Here is a 21,658-nt window from a genome sequence, read left to right as displayed (position 1 = left end):
AATGTCAGAAGTAAAAACGCAGCTTGCTGTGATTCTCACACTGTAACGTTACGGCATTTGTGCGTTTGTTCCTATGGTCACCTTAATGTTAAGCGAGTGATCTCTGGAACAAGGGGAAAATATGTACTAAAAAAGCCAACATACCATCTGGGAGTGGTTTACAAGACAAGGCGTCATCCAGGTCCCTGGCAGTGGCTGGGTCGATTGTGAATATACATTCTTTCCTACACCGGGAACAACAATACAAAACAAACAAGCGTTAAATGTTTCCCAGTGATCTTACATTAACAGGCATCATAAACACAATTCTGATGGAAAACACACAGTCACTTCTGGAAACACGTGAGCGGCGCCCTTTTCATGTAGGTTAACCATTCCCCCAACTCTTTATTAAAATTGCATCCAGAAACATACGGTTTTACAGGTAAAGCATAATGGGTTTGATTTGGCAGGCACCTAATGCATCGAGGGGAAAAAGTACTTCTAAGAAAATGAACCTCTATTAAGTTCAAATGCCTTGGTAAACTAATTTTAACATCTTATTGCTGATTCGCTTTTTCCCTTGCCAGACACCCTACACATTTCACTTGCTAGACACATTAATAACTCGGCTTTTGCACATCACAAACGGTGGGAAAAAAAACCTGAAATCTCACCACCCAGAGACGATACAAAACTACAATATTCTAGGACAGAGTTAAAAAAAAAAATCTGTCGCACAACTGGGTTTCCAGCTGCTCGGAGGAAGTAAATAGTGAAATTAAATGGTGCAGTAACAAAGGTCTGGCACCCGCCGATTTTCACTACTGTCTGGGTGATCGGGAGTTCTTGAAGCAGGGACCGTACAGTCAGTGAGATAAGGCAGTACGTGCAAACTGAATAATCTAAAGTTTACATCTTACGCTCACCCCTAGAAGCCAGAAATCACTGCAAAAATTCTAAATGCAGAGACCTGAGGTAAAATGTTAATGAAAAATCCAGTTGAATTTTCTGCATGTAATCTCCCAAGTGGCAGAATTCATGATCCACTGACTTTGGACATAAATTTTAGTACTATGAGAGCAAAAATTATATTTACATACATATGTTACGCAACATACTTTAAAGTGATTACGATCTCATTGAGCAACACATGCAAGCCTTCCTAAAAAGTATACACATATAGAATTTCAAAAATCAGGATGCTATGTTAGCACCATGTCAGTTCATAGAGGGCGCTAAATAAATCAGTTAATTGTCTGTCCTTGTCTGAACCTCGTCTAAGTGAGCACACATTGCTCACCTGTTTTAATTCCTACAATTAATCTGGATTACACCAGTTCTAAAACTAGCAAATTTAGCAGATAGAGATCCTGCATTTTATTATCACTCAACTTTGCGCCAACTGCACTTCATGTTGACTGACAATAAACCATTCATTAATTTTACAACTGCCATCGATACACAAATCTCACTCTTTAAATAGAGCAATGGCATTGGTCAACTTTAAAAATAGCAGACTTATGAGCAAATAAAATCAGGTGTCCTCCATTCCCTAAGGTATCAAAACAGTCTTCGGTCCTAGCCAGTGTAGTGCTGAATTCATTTTGATAAAAATTCAAATATCAGAACTTTGAAAACCATTGCAATTGCTCCTGACTTAGCATCAACTGACTTTTAAAAGTGTAGCATAAAGGCAACATTTAAAGCGAAAAAGTGAATGGTGCAGATTTTTTCTCCTTTTAAACTAAATAACAACCAACTTTCAAACCAGGCATAAACGAACACTACGGATCCCTTAATGGTTATGTCTGTGTTTATAAGAAAGTCTCTGTCTAGGACAAAATCTCATCAGAAATTGAGTTTTTGTGCTTTATAAATAAAAATGTCTGGAAGATTACATAAAAAGCTAAAATTCCAATGTTTTACATAAAATGAGCATGCCGTATACAAGTGCCAGTGGGGACTGCAGAAAAAGTACTGTTCTTACACCTGCGTGGGAATCTCAGTTGGCTTAAATCATAACGAATTTCATTACAGTGCTTATCACAAATGGACGCATGTTTCATCTCCAACCCTCACTGATCTGACATTTGACAAGAAATCCTGTATTCCCTGAAATCTGCGAATATAGTCTTCGCCCATCTAAGGAAATAAGGCTTTGAGGATGGTGGCATGAAAAATCAAACTGAGCTGATGGTCTCCCATTCAGCCATCTTTCCTTTCTACCTGTATGGAACTGAAAGCAGACAACATACAAGAGACACACGAAATGATTATCATGACTGTTTACAGATGTTTTTATGTATAAAATAAGACCAGAGGCATGAGCACAAGCACTGAAGCTATGATCATCCAACATCACGTCTGTATAGCATGTGATCTGGTTGTCAGACTCCCACACAAGGTTATCTCCCTGCAACTCCACCTAGACGTTATTACAAAAACATCAAGAAGTCCAATATAAGTATCAGCTCTTGGGCGCTAATGGCCGACCCAGATTGAAGGAGAATATAATAATAATAATAATTAATCATTGCTTACACTTATATAGCGCTTTTCTGGACACTCCACTCAAAGCGCTTTTACAGGTAATGGGGACTCCCCTCCACCACCACCAATGTGCAGCATCCACCTGGATGATGCGACGGCAGCCATAGTGCGCCAGAACGCTCACCACACATCAGCCATCAGTGGGGAGGAGAGCAGAGTAATATCTTCAAAGAAGCCCAGTACTTCGAGACCCAAAAAAAGTCAGAATGGGGAAGCATAGCGAGGACATCAATGACTTCTCACTATGATTAGGCTGTGAAATACGCCACCAGAGACATCCTGTGACAACACCTGTTCACCCTGCCGGAGAGCAACAGACCCCAAATTGGTCTCATCAGTCACCTCCAGTTTCACGGACAGCAGTCATCCTCGACCACAGTCAATGAATGCGTTTCCAATGGACAGTTCCACACTACTTTGCTGTATATCTGCCATTAAGCAAAAGTATGAATTAAAGAACAAAGAACTAATTAGTCTACAAGATAAAATGAAAGCTGGTTTTCTGCCTCAAAGCTATAAGATTTAATACATTCTTAATTAAAAAGATCAAAAAGTGAGTCATTAATAATTGCGAATTATATAAAAATCTTCATGAAGCTGGCATTTGAATACTTTTTTTTCCCCCCTTACAGCTTTGACACATGATAGTCAAGAGCTGAAACAACCATTGCATTGAAAACTATTTTCTTAACTAGGTCATACAGGATATGTATATATATTTCTGATTCATCTATCATTCTGCGTACAACAGTTAGCTTGAACCTACTTCATTATGTAAATGTTACTCATTTATCATTTATAAGTGATTTAATTAATATATTCCTTACAAAAGTGTCCTTATCAGGATTCCAACATTGTCCAGATAACGCAACAAAAAGCTGGTTCTGTGACAAAATATAGTCCATAGCCAGTTACGGCAGCACATCACATTTTTCACATATATTACATATTGACTGTCATGTGTCTTTTTTCATAACTGACATTCAGAACGTTTAGGCTTGATTACTTTTCATATTTTGATAAAGTGTAGGCATTTGGCCTGTGTGTGTCACAAGGAAACTATTCTGTATAAGCAATTATTTTCAAAGTTAGGGTGAAGGAAAAAAGAAAGACTAGCTGCTTTGATCATTTAAAAAATGCTTCTCTGGAAGAGGAACAACAAGATAACACCTGTCCTCATTTTATTCTTTTGCTTTGTATTTTATTCTCTTTTCATTTCCATTTTGTGAGTTAGGACTGTGTAGCACGTCAAAGGAATGTCGTTAATTGAATAGAAGCAACACTGAACAGGTTTATCTTTCTCTGCCACACTGTTAGTTTCAAAGGGACATTTATCAAGTGCACACTGTACAGTTCACTGTAAAGGCACACTCCTATTAAACAAGACTGACTTTATTTGCCCACTTTTTTCCACCAATACAAGATGTGCACAATTCAGGAATCTTTGTACTTGCTTACTTACTCCATCATCTGTGCAAGATTAGAAATAACAGAAATGCAACTTCAGATTTCACAAGCTTATCTGTCTGTTTTATCATCATCATCTGTTTCAATTAACAGATCATCTTTAAAACTTTTTATATAATCAATGAAATTGTTTCTGAGATCCAGGATTTGGCTATCTACTTCAAAACCAATTTAAACGCTGTAGTTAATGCTTTCTCAGCTGTCAAAATTTTTAAAAAAATAATTACCCAGCTCTTCTCCTAAGAAACCATAATAAAATTCTGTTGTTTAATGCCTTAAAAAGAAAACTAAACATATTTTACATATGATGTTTAATCTATTTTTAGTTTTTTTTTTTATTTTGAGACATCTCTTGTTACTCTCGGTCAACTACACGAAGATCTGTTTTTTCCATGTATATTTCTCACATTTTATTGTTACCCTTTATAACCTAACTATTTGTCCTTTCCTATTAAAAACAGATTCCAGCCTAACTGAAACTCCTTGTCTTATTTTAAATCTGTTTTTCTAAATAGGAGTTTTCAATTAAAAGCGTTTTACAGTCCTAGTCATCACCGCTGTACATATAATAGAGATTAAGCCATGAAAGATTTTTTGTTATCTTACAAAGGATTCTCCACCGCTCTTGAAACAGGCATGGTGCCCAGGTGTCCCCATTTTCACGTTTTATAAAATCTTAATTTGTAAAAAACAATGGCTAATATTAACCAGAGACCATGCTTAATACTTACCAGGACTTTAAGTTGTATGTATTTTATAAATGCATGGCAATTTCTGTTTAATGCCATATTAAAATGGGATTCATTATTTCCTAAATGTTATTTATTTTAGCTTAAAAATATGAAAACAAAGTACTTGTGGTACTGCAACATGGAAAAGTGATTACAGGACTGTTAGCACTCACATCAGATGACTTTCCATCGCTTTATTTCAGCGGAACAAAAACACGCTTGTTTTGCTCCGTTAGAAGAATGAGCGCGAACGCAAGCTGGACTGTGTCAGATGTGTGGGCCAGTGAGGCCCGCAGGGCCCATGGAGCTTTTTATTGATGACAGGATCAAATAAACAAGCCACTCATCATTAACAGTGCAGCAATAGCCACGTAAAAATAGAACTCACTCTCATAAATCATACTAACAAAAGCTAAATGTCATTAAAGTACACTACTGTCTTCTACCTAACCTGCTGGAAGCAAGAGGCTCTCAGGTCTTTGAGAGGATGTGGAAAAGCGTTATCAAATACGCATTTTAATCCTATTGGTAACGACTTCATTTCCATTAAATTATATAATTAATGTCTTATTATTGAGACAAGTGGATTGAAAATTTTCACAGTGTATCCCAACGTTAACGCCACCAGGCCAGTCACATCCCAGTTTTACACTCTGTTGGAATGTCACAAAAGATAGCTTTCTTATTTCACTAGCAGCCACAAAAATCCAAAACATACTGGTCCTAGATGTGCCAAATAAAGCTAAAAGGTGCATTTTTTCAAGGTTTAAAATCCTTAAAGGTAAACCACGGGCAACTCCTGGCTAACTGTGTGCTGAAGAAAAAGACATCCCTTTCAAATTAAAATCCACTAAAAAACAAAACAAACAGCACATACTGTACGTTTACAATCTATACAGACTCAGAAATATAAAAATGAACAATGAATACTGAGCACTGCATGACTCTTTTCTTTAATGCCACACTTTGAACACCAGCCGAAGAGCTGAAACAGAATTGCAATATCCACAAGCTCCGTGACATGAGTGCTTCCACCCTGTACAGCCAGAGTGCAGCTCTTTTTTACACTGGACATTGACATCCCCGTGTGAAGTGATCCCACTGCTGAGCAAATAAGATGAATTTAATCCCTTCGAAAAGAATAAGGAAATAAAAGGGAAAGCCACCGTTTTAAGGGTGGGGAAAAGGAGTCTGATTTAAGATTACAGAGAAAAAAAAATGATAATGAAGATTAATCTCTTCGATGGCAGTGCATTCAACTGGAACAGCTGCTCTAAAAGGGTGAAGAAGCCCCAAAACAATGTTTCAGAAAGCAGCTTTCCTAGCGCCGCACAACAAAGTCAACTGCACATCTAGATGAGGACGAGGAGCCGATAAATCTCATGTGAAAGAGAAAACTTCCAAGCTCCAAGTCTCACTGAATCAATCTTCTATTCAGCAATGAAAGAAGCAAAACAGTGTCACCATCACATTCTGTTCAGATTCTCCACAGTAGATAGGACTATTCACCTGAAAGGTTCTGGCTTTCAATTCAGGTATAACACATAACCTTTAAAATAATGCATGCACTTTCAATAACTGTGCTTCCTAAATAAAACTGGTATTTTCTTCTCATAAAATATCCGTGGGATATATTTTTTCAACTACGGCTTGAAAAACTAAAGAATTTTGCACCTTTTTTGCGTGCAGAAGAAAAGAAGCATTCTATGCCATCGATCACTTTAAAGTTCAATAGAAGCGACTCCCATTATTAATTAACCAGTCAAGTACATACATATCATGAATGAAGTTCCCTAAAAGGGAGAACAAACTGACTTTGAAACTTTCACTACCTACTGAATAGTTATTGAACTACCCAAGTTATTATCGTTATCAATTGTACAGATAGCATGCTGTTAAAAATAGAACAAAATAAAACCTGATATTAATCATTAAAGATTCCAAGAGACAATACACTGAAGTGACAATCTAACCGCAGATAACTTCCTCATTTACATTTGCCATTTCAAGTGTACCACAATGGATAGGATGAATGTAATTTCTGGCAGCAATCCACAATTCCACTGAATGTCTATTGACAAAACATTTTACAGATGAACATATGAAGAATATTAGTGAAACAATGAAGCAGCCTAACTGTTACATTTATTTGGATCTATTGGTAGCTTACACAGAGGAAAGTGCCCTTTTCAGTTTATTCACATTAAGGATTTTGTCACTCAAATACCACTGCCTTGGTACATTGCCTGAATGTTAACTGGCACATTTATTTAGACAAAATATATACAGCTCTCCTCAGTGGACTTAAAGCATGACAGGAACCAGTTTATTTCCTCTTTTCAGAATAGACCATGTGGAAACCTAGACACACAGAACAAATTTGTCTTTTAACATCAATGGCTCTGGGCACCATTCCTTTTGTCTCTGGAAAAAGCAATTAACGTCATCAAATTGTTGCCAGATTGAGTAATACAAATGTTCATTTTATAAGTTCAAAATGCCTGCCCACCTTAAATCCCTTCTCCTGCTAAACTCCTCAGGTGGGATTGTCCAAGGAAGGTGCAGGGGAAGACAACGCAGAACCTCATCTGAGAAATCAGAAAAATCCACATCATACTCCATCAGGATACCTTCTGTCTCTGGCTCGATTTCACCTGCCTGGCCCAAGCTCTTCGCCAGTCGCCTGGACAAAGTAAAAGAGAAAATAAGATGATTGTTGATGACAACAGTCATCCCTTAGACATTGACAGTTTTTACGCAACCATTGAAAACACAGTTATTGTGGGACAACACTCACCAATAACATTAAAATTATAAGGACAAATTACATGCAGAAGGTACAGACGAAAATAAATAAAGTAAATGTGATAATAAAAGAGCATTTATTGACATGCCCAACTTTAAACTGCTTAGTTTGAGGGCTGGATGTCTAGACAAGGACGTGTCTGTGATAAACCGCAGGTTTTTCTTCACTGGGGATGGTGTTGGGGGCTTGGAGGGTGTTAGTGTGATAAAGACGGGGAAACACTGTTCTAAAGACCATAAACTCCCCCAGACCTGGTCGCTGTTGGAAAATAAGGATTGTCCTTCTAAAGATTCGTTATGAACTTCAATAAGTGGTACAACAACATATGGAAAGATGTCATTCTTTCTAATCACAAGTGGCATTGTGGCACAAAACAAACAAAATCAGCATCAGCCATCGTCATGTTTAGCACTGTACCATGCGTTATTGTAAGATGAACAAAACCACGGACCAAACGCATGTTACATACAGTACAGACAGGTTTTTGGAATGAAGCCACATGAGACAGGAAAAGAAAAGCAATGGCTGAGGGCTTCAAAACTCCACATGCAATTGAGGCTGTCAGTCAACTTCACATGTCTCTTCTCGGCTCAGAGCAGAGCCCAGCGTCAGAAAGAGGTCAAGTAAAGGCAGATTCAGGACGACAGATAACATTTCCTTCATATACTGGCAGGGGCAATGGAAAAAAAAAAACAAGCGATGCTGCGGATGTTGATTCGTTGAGACCTGGAACGTTCTTTGATCAAGAAGCGTCTGCATGGCAGACTGAACAGCCTCCTCTTACTCACAACTCTGCGGACGTTCTTAAGCGATTTCCACCTTTCACAGACAGAGAGTACATTTTAAATGATTCAGTATGATACAGAACATTCGTTCTCCGTGGTACATTGGGAAATCTCCATGAATCAGCTCTAATTTTCCTAGCAGGTTTAATTCCAGGCTCCCCACAAATTTGTTTTTATTGATGTTTTCTGGGTAAGTGGCTCAACATGCAGCTTTTCTGGTTTGTCAGTTAGGTCACATCCTTTAAGAAATTAAATGCAGGTTTACATTTTCCCTAACAGAAGCATTGAAGTTCCTAGCTAGGAGAAAGCTGATAAACATACCAGATTTAAAGTGAAACAAACTGCTTTTTCTTACTTTTCTAACAGCACCTACCGTGCTTTGAATGACAGGTCTAAAGAAAAAAGAAAACATCAGAAACTTGAGTTGGTATGAATAAACAAATTAAATGGTTTTTAACTAAAAAATAATCCATTTTTTAAATTTGATTTGTGCAGTTTATTTTATTTTATATTTATAAGTCTAAATTATGTTACTGTTCCTTTCACTATCAATAGAAACTTTCCTTTTTTCTTACAAACTGTTCTTGTCAACTTGTTAAAAGTAATTTAGATTTTTATGCCAGCTTTGAAAGCAACTGGGATTCAACCCGCAGTGTGTTGAATGTCTTTTAAGAGTCACAAAATTACTTTTTGGGAATTTTCAGCATAACATTATTACTGACACAGTAATTTGCCTTAATTGCACAGTAATTATCACTTTTTACTAAAGCGTCGAACATATATGCAGCATTTTAGCTCACAAAGAAGACTGACACATCCCTTTGAGATTCTAATTATTCTAAGCACTCAATAGTTGAAATTAGTAACAATGTATCTAATTGCCTAATTTAATTGAGCTGCTGGTATTGCCTGTAAACACCCCTCTGGAAAGGAATCAGACCTTGATTGTTGCATTTGCTTTCAATATTTCAATCCTTTGGAAAGAAAGATTATGATATTTCAAAGATAAATGATCAGACCTACTGTATAAAAGATAATAATGCATCACTGTTTCATACAAGTACGTGATGTATCTCATGGCCTGGGTAAATGTCTAGGAGTTTTAAAATGGACGCCAAAGGGATTTAAATTAAAAATAAGGCATCTATCAGTGTTTGCTTATTCTGGAGTTTGCAGAGATACTCAATATGACTAAGAGGATTTTTGCCTAACTCTTGGATTAACTGTGTGTGTTCATCTTTTGGCTGTGTTCCACACAGCCAATATGACAATTGCAGCAAGTAGCAATGTTTTCATTTCAGAATGTGGTTGGGCTTAACAGAAAATGCTGAATCACAAATTTTCACTATTGGGAACAAGGTGTCTCAGAGACATCTGGGGATCCTGGAGATTTCTGTGGCTTTGCAGAGACAAGGACTACTAGGCAGAACCTGGTCATGAGACCTGTGCCTATCTGGGTTTCAACACTAAAAGAAGTGAACAGGTGTATGAAGGCTCATTCATGAGACCTCACAGCGGCACACAAGGAATGGAGATGGGCTTAACTTAAAGCTGGCAAGATCAAGATCCTGTACGAATGAAGAAAAGGTCACCTGCCAAAACAGTGAATGCTCTTCACCCTGGTTTCCCAAAGTCTTTTGATTTTGAATTGCAAGGCAGCAAATGAGTTTTTTTTGTGTCCTTAACATAAATGTGCATCATTCAGAATTGTGAGTTTCTAAATGCATACAGAGAGTCATCTGAACAAGCTGCTGTAATTTGTCCCTTCTGCCTGCACGCACCCTTCAGCAAAGTTGGAGTCATCAGGCCAGCCGGTAATGCGGCAGATGAAGAGGGTGCTGGCGTAGTCGCCGGGGCGCGATCTGAAGTCTTCGGGACAGTCAGCCAGCGGCACGTTAACGCGTGGCACCCTGTGGTCGACAGGGGAGAACATGGCGAAGTCCTTTTCTGGCAGGTGCTTAATGAAGCCCGTCACGGCCCGAGAGTGCTTCCGCTCCACTATGTATACCACCTGCAACCAGGAGAAACAGCGTTTCAGTGTTTGCTCCAGAGACTAGTAAATCACGGCACCTGGAAACAACAGAAAAACAAACACTTGTTCGACTCTAATAAAAGTTCTGTTCATATTATTTAATAATTAAGGAGGTCTACACACTATTGAAGTTTTGCAACATTAACATTTTCTTGTATATTTTGAATCAAATAAATGCAACATCTTACTTCATTCAGACTGCTATATGTCCACTATGTAAATGGATACACTGTGGGTAACATTGTAAATGAGAACAAATCTCATTGGTTCTCATTTACAGTCTCATCCCAAAGTGTTACAATGTTAAAATAAAGCATTCCTTTATTTAATGTGCTTGCGTGAAGTTGGATGATTCCAAAAACCAAATAACCAGAGGATCTATCAGTAACCTAGAGATAAAATGGAAATGATTGAAGTGCTCTACCAACCCTTGTTTGGTCCATTCTAAAATGAAGAACCTTCAACACAGACAGAAGATGTATTCACCTCTATTCAAGTGTTCAGCCAAACTCACCTGTTCATGATCTCCGCACCAAAGCGTTATAACATTTTGAGAAGATCTTAAACAGGCGGGTTTGACCGATTTGAACAAATGGCAATTAGGTGAATAATAAGTAAAAACGCATAAAAAGGCTCAACAGCCAAAACATTGTTTCTCCTTTCTATTTTTCAGCATGGAAATAACCTTTATTTGTTTCTTTAAATCTGAGAACTATTTAAACTCTGCTGTTTTTTGTTTTTGTAGTAGAGCAGATGTGAACCAACATTTGCTCCACAACAAAAAATATCAGAAAAAAATCTCTGACCTTTGCGGAACACTTAAAAAAAGGAAAATTCAGTGTCAAAGCAACATTTATGAACTCCCGTTATAAGTTTGAACCCTTTTCTAACTGCCCAACTATTTTCTTTGTCTGACAACAATTGACTGTTTATCAATTCTGTACATATTGATTGTGAATCATTAACATACAGTGTGTTTTAATTTTCTAAAGCCTGACCATAAGCTAAAGAGCGGATGTGATAAGCGAAACATGAAATATGAATTGAATTACATTCTGGTTTCTTCTTTTTAATAATGTTCATGGTTGTTAGCTTTCCTTTTTGTGCTTCCATGTCAGTCCATAACCTGAAGACAGTTAGACAAATCTTAGGAATACATTATTCCTCTGCTTTTACTACTCAATGAGTACACAACTAGGCAAAGCACTCTTTGTTTTTTAAAGAACACATTGCTAACTGACTGCAGGCGTTTTGTAAGGGACTATCATACTAGCATATTCGCATGAGTCTATTTTTTTAACCTGTTTTACTATTCACCATTTCTGTATTTCAAAAGCTGTTTTTTCCAACCAAACCTAGTTTACAGATAAATCTGAGAAGTTAATGGGGGTGATTTACATTTCCTGAAGAAGATAACCAGTTATGCAAGATTATCCTTTAAAATGCTGTGGAGTGCTCATTCTTTCAAGAAAATCAAACGGTCTTGTCTTAGGAATGAGTTGCTAGGTGTACATATCCCTGTAAAAGCTTTAAAATTATTAGTAAAAAAAATGGGCAGTTTCAATGTCCATAGGTTCAAGGTTTGCGTTTCATTTTAGATACATGTGGACTTGAAATAAGCACATGCCTATTCCTGTTAGGATATCTAGCCTACAAAGATGACATTAATGTCAAAATCTGGCACCGCTTGGGCTGCTGAAGACCTGCCATTGCTTTTAATCGTGTATGCAGAATTGCAGGTTACAGCGGACAGGTGTCAATGATAATTAGACAGTATCTCAATTTGTTTGTTGCTGTAAAATGGAAAATGCTACAAAACAACTGAAACATTTCACAGTCAGACATGAAAGGTTGAACTCATGCCTCATACTGGCACACTAGACGGTGTCCTAAAGAACACAAAGAATGAAAGTAAAAGATAAACCACTGGATACCAATGCACTCCATGGGGATGAAGACCATATACCAACACTGGAAAGGCCTCCTGCGGTCTCCAGCTATTGCCTTGTAATTACTTTGCTAACCCAATAATGGTTCTCACTCTTCATTCTCTTCCGCTCTACTGTAATTGCCCTTAACACAAAATCAACAGCAAAATGAAAACATATTGAAGCTTAAATAGGAGGTAAAAAGCACAAATACGGCTACTCCAGCCAAGTTATCAATAACTCAACCAGAAGTAAACAGTACTGAGCCAAATGCAGGGCAGGACAGGGTTTTAGCCATTCATTATATGCAAGCAATTTTGTTTATAATCATTTTTAATCTAAGAACACAAAAGCTGCTCAGTCATAGAGCGAGGAGGTCTTGTTAAGATAAAAAAAAGCAAGCCTGCTGTAGATTTTTTTTTTACTGTAATCTGTTCTGACCTCCTTTTAAAGGCCGTCACCACTAGGTTTCCTCCACTAGAAGGACAGAAATGTAAGGAGTGTATGGAAGTAATTAATTCTCTTTCCTTTCAAAAACATACTACTTACCTTCCCAGTCCTTTGAAGAAACTTATCGGCAAGTGTTTGAGGCTCATCTGAACCGCAGATATTATCTTGCTTTGAACCTGGGGTTTCTCCGTTTCTTGGACAAGCTGACCCTGAATATAAAAATAACATAACATAAAATAACTTTTGAAGACAACTGATGTCATGAAACAAAAAAAAAAACAATCAGTGAAAGCTGCCTCAAAAAGATATGTCCTAATTTTATTGGGGCACATGTTTTCACATAGTCCCTAAAGTGTCATGAAAGATCATCTCACTTTTTCAAAGAGCTAAAAGTGTAGAAGGAAAGTTCAGCACCTTGTCTCAGGCCAAATTAATACCTGCAATGTCCCAGACACCTGAGTCTCCTGAGACCAGGGAAAGTGGGAGGTTGAGTACTCAATTTTTCTATGTACACGCAGCTTCTGGCAACTCTGATACTGAACTAGGAGAATGAGAACGAAACATGCCCGGCTTTCTTTCCATGTGCTGTAAACTCTACAGTGCCTTATGGGGAAGTTGGAAATTGAGGGGAATAAACCTGGAAACATTAAGTGATGCCTCTGAGTGTTTATTAAAATCTGGGTAAGTATCCCATTACTATCTAGGATTTTCTGAGTTGTGGTAAACACTAGGACAGCTCCTCATTTCGTTTCAGCAAACACACACCGACAATTGTGCAAAGTCAAAAACCTAACACTATTGCTTTTCTACTTCATCAGAACAAGCAAGATAAGCATGGGGGCATGGAAAAACTAATCATGTATTCAATTAAAGAATGTTTTAATTCCCAATTGTACTTTCTCCACTCTTTGACTAAAGTAAAAAGTTTGGTTGAAGCCCATCAACAGAAGGAGCTCCAACCTGGTTACACAGATGATATTGATATAATATAACTCAATGATACGAATATCATTGATTTGATATGACTGGTTAATAAAGCTATGCTTTGTTATTGCTAGCTTACTTATATAAAAACAGAAGATTTTCTAATTGTCTAGGTTTCACTTTTAAAATGTGTTAGAATAAATGAAATGTTAATAATTACTTAACTGAAAATTATGCTATGTTCTCCTTATTAAAAAAAAATAATACTGAATTAACTGGAAGCTTATCATGTGCTACCAGGAATAGACCGAGCGACAATTTTCACACAAGCTTCTTATTGCTTCCAAGAAAATCATTGTGGTCATGACTAGGCTCAAGACATAAAATACAAACTGATTTGATCATTCTAGCCCATCACACAATCGTATTTCCATACAAAGTTACAGTATTTTTCAGCACTAACCAATTTGTCTTTTAACATTACAACAATTCTATGACAGGTATTTACTACGATTTTTTTTGAAAGACCCTTAGAATATCTCATTCTTTGGGAAAGTCTGCATTCTCCCCCTGCTTCTGGAAGGTGTCTGGATGAATGATACCAGGCTTATTTCAGCAGCCAGCTCCAAAAGGCTTAACGAAACACACAAGTGGAAAACCCTGAGAGCACAAGCTCCTGGACATGTTGGGATGTGCTACTCGGAATGAAAAATGCGATTGTCGGAACAGAAACAAATCAAATATATGGTCAAAACAAAAACAAAACAGGCAGCGTCAAGGAAACTGGAATGAAATAAAAAGAATAAAAGTTACCGCTTCCAGAAATAAATCTTTGAAAATAAATGCTTTGAAATAACACAAAGCTATTTCAATTCTCAGTGCTACATGGGCAGAATGCTAAAGAAACAATCACTACAATCTCCTATGCTGAAACACATCTAAGCAAAACATTAGTGCCTTAAATGCAAGACATTACAGTTTTATTGCTTAGTCAGTGAGTTCAGCTTTTAATTGCCCTGTCTCATTTAGACGAAGTTCCCAGGAGAACTGAGAGGGTGACAGAACTGTGACACTATTAAAAGAGATTCTGGATTGCATGAATTTGTATTTTGCAGCTATAAAACTAATTTTATTGATGCCCAAGTGTGTCCCTTAGTTCATATGTGCGGAGTTCTGCGAGTCATAGTAGCCCATTAGTAATGCTGTCTGTCCTCGTATGCGCAGCCCTTCCGGCTGAACAATGGCACAAGATTAATTGACTTGCTCTGCTCTTTCTCCCCGTTTCCCGTTGACATCCACAACTACTTTCTGTCAGCTGAGAAAATCATTTTCACAGAGGCACTCCACGACATCCTGCCGTTACAGTCCAGATAAAACTTCAAAAGGAAAAATAAAAGTTCCATAATTCAGAAGAGCAAGGAAACTCCCAGGACGTACAGGGCGGTGAGCAACTAACTTCTATCAAGCCTCCCTGTGTCTTACTTCACGTGACTGCTGCTCCCGTGCAGGTGAATATCGCTGGGTTTACAACTGTCTTTTCATCTTTTCAGTGCAAACTGCATGTTCTTTCAAACAGGGCTACCCGAGGTGTTCGCTATTTGGCTTCTAAGCCTCTGCTGAATGTTTATTCTGATTTAAATTAAAGTCTGTATAAACTGGAAATACTGGTGCACTCAATATTTTTCTGAAACATACCTTAAAAAGGATGTTTTTCCTCCCCCAGTTTCTTCCTTTTCTTAATTCTGTTAAACTCAGAGTAAGCACAATACAATAAAAACTTTTTTGCATGCCTCTCAAACACTATCGGACAAATCTGACTTGTTTCCCCTACTCACTTGGCCATCTTACATCTATGAATTGACTACTCAGAATCAGATTTATTAAGCACACCAAAAATGACTGAAAGGTCAACATTCACAGGAGAATTTTCTAGATGCTCCGACTGGTGTTGGATGGCAATCACAGTGTATGTTACACAATAACAGTTTTATTCTTCAAAGTTTAATGTGCCAGGGCTCCCAACAGAAGCAAACAAAATTTAAGTCGAACAGACAATTCTATATTTCACTACATTTAATTTGCAGCAATGGTTTACTTCATCACAGGTATCTGTCCTTAAGGTACAGGATTGCTGATGTTACAGTCAGCAAGGACACAGGCTCTCAAAATAAAACGTTACAGCTTAGCCAAATGTGGTGACTCATTTCTCTCATTTCTGCTGCCTTTTAAAAAATAATGAGATAATTGATAAAGCAGATGCTACCTACTTGCTCCAATCTTTCATCCAGTATTAGATGTTTATTCCTAGTAAGGGTCAAGACAACCTGGAGTATATCCCAGAAGTATAAGGCACAAAGCCATGCAACCTGGATGTCCAGTCCATTGCAGGGCTTGAACACACACACACACACACACACACACACACACACACACACACACACACACACACACACACACACACACACACAGCACAACGGAGAAATTTAGAGACGTCTAACCTGGCCTGAAAGTCTTTGGGAGGTGGGAATAAACAGGAGCACCTGGAGAACTCCTGTATGGGCATGGAAATAACCTACAAACCCAGGTCAGAATCTAACCCAGGACAGAAAGCCAGTAAGGCAACAATGCTACTGCTACACTACCATGTCCCCCACCTACTTACTCCAAGGATTATTTAAAGTACTGTAAAACTCCGTATGAAAGTGTGGTTTGTGCCAAACATGATCTCGATAAAAATTCAAAAAGAAAATTTCAAAAATGTCATAATTTCTATAATACCCTTATTTTTAAAGTACATAATCTTCAAAATGAGATTTCAGAACTTTACAAACAGGAAACTAGTATATATTTGACATTGTATGGCAAGCAAATAGAAAATTATCCTTTCTTCAAATCCTAGAAATCATTTTATTCTCTCCTAGCAGCTATTTAAGCTGATTGGCTTCATTTTACTTACAACTGGTCTGATAGCTGTCATTTGCAGCTACCTTTTCTGTTTATAATGTGCTTGAGCACCGGTCTGAATCACTTCACAGAAGGACTACAATTACAGTCATTAATTCCTCGTTCATTTTCCTGCGGATTTGGCAGTCCCAGGACTCCGACTTTATTATAGGTCATTTTTTTGTGCTCTTGCTCTAGCTGTTTCACATGCAGCAGTGCAGTCTGTATTCATACATTACCAGATGTTTATTTGAGGACTGGGCTTAAACTCGTCATCGTCAATTAGGTACACAATTTTGCACACATACACTGAATACATCTGAAAAACACAAAGGCCTTTTAAAGCAACTATTTCAGGCACATACTAACGACTGACATTACAATAAACTGACAAGTTTCTGGAATCTCAGAAAGCATTGTAATGTCACAAAGCATTTAAGATATCATAAAGGGTTATTCATGACTTTGTCTATTAAATCTTATTGCCATTTTTTCATGCTATGTTGGGTAACAATTAAAGGGAGCGTATTCTAAACCTGAGAAAACATCCTGTGGCCACCTTTCGGAAGAGTACTCCCATCAAAGCAAAAAATTGGTACAAAGCAATAAATGAATAAGTTCCAAAACATGTATAAGTTCTGAACTGTCATCTTTATCCCACCCTTACTGCTGGCAGAACGGGACATTAGTCAGTCTGACCCACCCTCATGGAATATACTCCTCACTGAGCAGCAGCTGTGACACACTTATAAGGGGGTCACATGAACTACACCGGGGGGAGGCTCCCAATAAAAGAGAAATGTCCTCAACTTGTCTGGTGACCTATGCTAAGAGGACACATTTAGAATAGTTTTTTTCATCAGAAAAAAAAACTTCTCAAGAGCTGTCAGTGTTCCACACTCTGCGAAAGATCAGAATTTCCACATGTTAAGAATAAACGCTTCCTTTCAAAAACACAAATTGTTGACAATCACATCCTCCAGGGCCATATGTCCCCCCCAGTTCCCTAGCTGTGGGAACTATTCGCCTGAAGGACACACAGTACCAGAGGTAATTCCCACCCAGCAGAGCAGTCCTGGTCAGCTTTGCTGAACAAGTGCTCAAATTAAAAGCACTGTATTTGCTATTGTTTCAGTCAGACCTCTGAGTATATTTAGATTTCCATGATAAATGCCAAAAATACAAAAATAGTTTTCATTACAAACATAAGATTATACCCAACACAAAAATATACGTCAAATAATTCACAGAATTATACACTGATTATCAGTTATGATTAACAAGAACTGTTAAAGGGCAAAAGAAAACATACCTTTGTCTAATAATTTTGAATGCTTAGAGAACCTAACTTTTTCACTTAGCTTATGGCCAAAAAAATTAAAATGGCTTATGGCCATTAAAAAAATCCACCACAATAACCTTGACCAGAGGCAAGGTCCAGTCCTGTTGCTGGAGGGCCAGTGTACCTGAAGGATTAAAGTTCTCTTTAGAGCAGCAGAACTTGAAGAGCTCAGATGAGCTGTTAAATTGGTCCCATTAAGCCAGTAACCATCTGGTTTAGCTCATTAAGAGCCGAGTTGGACTGAAAACCCCAGTACACTCCAGTCCTCTGGGAGCAAGACAAGGTTACTGTGCAAAAGGGTTTGTTAAACTTTAGATCTGTAGAAACAAAGAGAAGATGGAACTGCACTATGATATCAAATCCCTTGACTTTGCCTCGCCTCGAAGCGCTTACAGATACTCAGAGCAACACCAATGGAAATAAAAGCTTCTGTCTTGTCAAAATGATGTAACTTGAATCGAAATGGCCAGTGAGGAAACAGGCGTTTACATAATCAGATCCCAGATTCTGCTTTCCAGCTATCAGCTGGTACTAATTGTAAAAGGAGCTATGAACAAACCGAACAATGTTTAAATTTAGGAAATGAAAAAATATGCATTTTAAATTAGAAGCACTCTCCAATAACAAAAGAGCATTTGTTTAATGGATCGTTTTTTTTTTCCTTTCAAACGAGGGTCAGTTTTACTGATTGTATGAAGGGGGTTAAAGGAATCGATCTGAACATCAATACATTGTTTCACAGAAAAAAAAAAACATGGAAATCTGACAGAATGCAGCGAAAACTGAATTTAGCTCCATTTTAAAATCTAAAATTTCATTATTCTGGTTATGGTATAGCACAGAGTAATGGAACATTTCAGCATTCATAATTACTGAACGATGAAGGAATTTTAAAACAGATGCTAAATGAAACCTGGCAAGCAAGATGTTTAAAGAAACCCAATCATTTTTCTTGGACAATCAAGTATTTCAGAATTTGTCAAACATTTATATCCTATACACAGAGGTTTATATGAATGCACCTGTTTAAAACAAAACTCTCAAAAAGTCAAAAAAAATAAAAATAGCTTGTCCTTCCACCACCCAAGAGCATTTATTAGACTGAGACAAAATATTTTTTTAATTGAAGTGAATGCAAAGAGTTGTCAAATTACAACAAACAGATTATTTTTGGAATACCATTAAATATCACACTCAAGATGCCTTAAGTCACACTTGGCCTCAGAGAAGAAATGAATTGTTAATCTGGCACTTGCTTTGCAATCACTTCTTTCATCTTGCTGCTTTCCCTCAATTGTTTCATGTTCTAAATCAGAACTGACATTTTGGGATCAGTTTCAATATTATGCTGTGCCTGTCACAAGCTATTAATTAATCAACCACACTAAAGCTATCTAAGAGTTTCTGGTATGCGAGTTCTGACTTATCTACTCCCATATTTGCTCTAAAATGAATGTGTGCCTTAAATGTTATACACGTGTAAGCTTCATGATCAACTTTTAAATCTGACTTCAACTGATTTAATTATTTATAAATATATGAAATGTCTTTCAACAATACAATTCTGCAGTGTTGTTTCATTACAGAAAACATACAGTAGACTTTATCACTGTGGACATACAGCAGTACCATACACCACTGCTATTTCTCAAATAGTACTTAAGCCTTGATTCTATTTGCACCAATGTCCTTACAACTGAGGGTTCTTCTGGCAAGACCTCACATTATACATAAAACCTGGAAAGGTTTCTTCATTCAAATGTTTAAAAGCCAAAAATATTTTTTAACAAGACAGCTCTTTTTTTTTTTGCAAGAGTCTAGTTAAAAAATAACATTTCCTTTAGTTCACTTCAACAACAGAAAGAATAATGGAACTAAACGATATTTAGATTTATTATTGAAATAATCTAATTCCACTCCCAACATAACTGATAAAAGTAAAAACTGTAATGGGAGCAGAAGGGGAATTAAGAGAAGTTTGTATTACTTATACTGAATGAGTAACTATTTGAGATAAGATATGAAAAGGGAGATATCTAGACATTGTGAAAGTCCCTGACAACACATCATATTATAGCAAAAGCACAAGGCTGACCTTCCTGTACTGCTCAGCCACTACTTCACTGTCCAGACTAATTAAACAAAGACAGCACACGTGCACACAAACACGAGGACAGCCCTGGGAAAATTATTACATCAGGGTGTCGACTCATTTTGCATCACAAGCAATGAACCTCTTAGAATGACTAGAGACCTGCTACCAGCCTAACCACCTTACAGATACAATAATGAGAGCCACGTTATTCACAGTTCGCTAACACTTCCGTTGCAAAGTTGTTTTTCCTATTATTTCACATGTTTACATAACTGTAATAGTAACTAGAAGACACTGATGAGTCGACTGTTAGTCAGTGCCTGGTGAGAACTCTATGAACCTTGTTTAAACAGGTCGTATCTAGATCTGATGCTGCCAATAAAAAAGCCCCAGGTTCTTAAATTTCAAGTTATGTCACTTGCAATGAATCTGTATCTGTACAATACTCCAAACTTAAAAAAAAACTTCAAAAGCTTTTTTTAGCAATGACTATTTTGTCAGTTTAAGATGATTTAAAAGCTTGCAACAGCCTGTACCCTGGTTCAAATCCAGGCTGACCCTATCAGAGTGCTGGGGGCCAGGAGGAGTGACCTGCAATCACCCAAGCTCGCTCTGCCTTGAAAGGCTAGATCCAAACACATTTGGAGAGAGCCTTGTGTCAGATTCTGAGAAACTGACTAATAACACTGGATATAAAAATGAATGAGGAAACAAGCTAGGTTAAGTTATCACTTTTTTTTTTGTTTCTTGTTATGGCACGTACTGTAATTGGACAAGGCAGTTCTCTCAATTCTCAGGGTAACACCACTTCCCTTATCCTCCAATTCACAGGATTGGAATTTAATTGAAACAGGACCATGTAATAGTAATGCAAGCTTTTTGTTTTTTTTTCTTCCAGTTGATGGCCTAGCTGTGCCTAAATTTTTAAATAGCAGGTCTTACAAAAATAGAGAACTGAGAAGAGGGAGACGCTTCCTGAAGGGAGGATGGGAGGAATATGCAATGACGTGCCTTGTGCTGAAGAAAATCTTTTGTAGTGATGAAATCTCCAATACAGATGTGTACACTCACTCCCTGCTGTCTGCATACTCAAAAATAATATTGAGGAACATGGGCGTGCTGTGAAACTCACCAGGAGTGCTGAGGTTTAATGGTTCTATTCTGCTGGCAAGCAAATCAAGGGCTGATTCCTGGTCGTCTCTGTCCAACTGCGCTTCGGCGACAACGTCAGGACCGCGCTCCTCCTCCGCACATCTGCCCAGAGCAGCACCCACACACGGCAAAGGGGGCTCGGCGTGGACCTCCGGCTCTCTCAGCCCCTCCCCATCGCCATCCTGCTTTATCACCTGCACGGCAACAGACACAGAACACCGTCATCACGCAAAAAAAAAACACAGAGCAAAACAGATCGGCTTCAATCGGCCTGGATCTGAGGCTGGCCCCCTCTTTACTCAAGACTACTGTTGAGACAGAAACCTATATCAAAAACCTGGATTGGAGTCAGATAATGGGCAAAAACCCATCAGTTTTAAAAACTGCAATATTGTTTTCATTTCCTGTTGGATCGTTTTATTACGGTCATGTCTATTCTGGACACTTTAGAGGCTCATTTTGGTTCTACAC

General features: G+C 37.8%; 1 protein-coding gene across 3 annotated transcripts in view; it reads right to left on the bottom strand.

Annotated features, from left to right (window-relative positions):
• dis3l2 (DIS3 like 3'-5' exoribonuclease 2) overlaps positions 1–21,658 on the bottom strand; it is a 137,139-nt gene that overhangs the window by 74,488 nt on the left and 40,993 nt on the right. For all 3 annotated transcript variants that reach the window (XR_015929549.1, XM_088616872.1, XM_088616883.1), the window contains exons 6-10: positions 21,168–21,381; positions 12,831–12,940; positions 10,103–10,332; positions 7,240–7,413; positions 145–224 (exon numbers count right to left, since the gene is read on the bottom strand). Coding sequence is in view for 2 of the 3 variants with exons in the window: in XM_088616872.1 (XP_088472998.1) it covers positions 145–224; positions 7,240–7,413; positions 10,103–10,332; positions 12,831–12,940; positions 21,168–21,381 (808 nt within the window). In the remaining variant the exon portion in view is untranslated. The remainder of the gene's footprint in view (positions 1–144; positions 225–7,239; positions 7,414–10,102; positions 10,333–12,830; positions 12,941–21,167; positions 21,382–21,658) is intronic.

The sequence above is a fragment of the Lepisosteus platostomus genome, chromosome 2, assembly GCF_059453375.1.
Source record: "Lepisosteus platostomus isolate fLepPlt1 chromosome 2, fLepPlt1.hap1, whole genome shotgun sequence".
NCBI classification, from domain to species: domain Eukaryota; kingdom Metazoa; phylum Chordata; class Actinopteri; order Semionotiformes; family Lepisosteidae; genus Lepisosteus; species Lepisosteus platostomus.
Note: the sequence above shows the minus strand (reverse complement) of the source record. Positions and strands in the feature narration are given on the sequence as shown.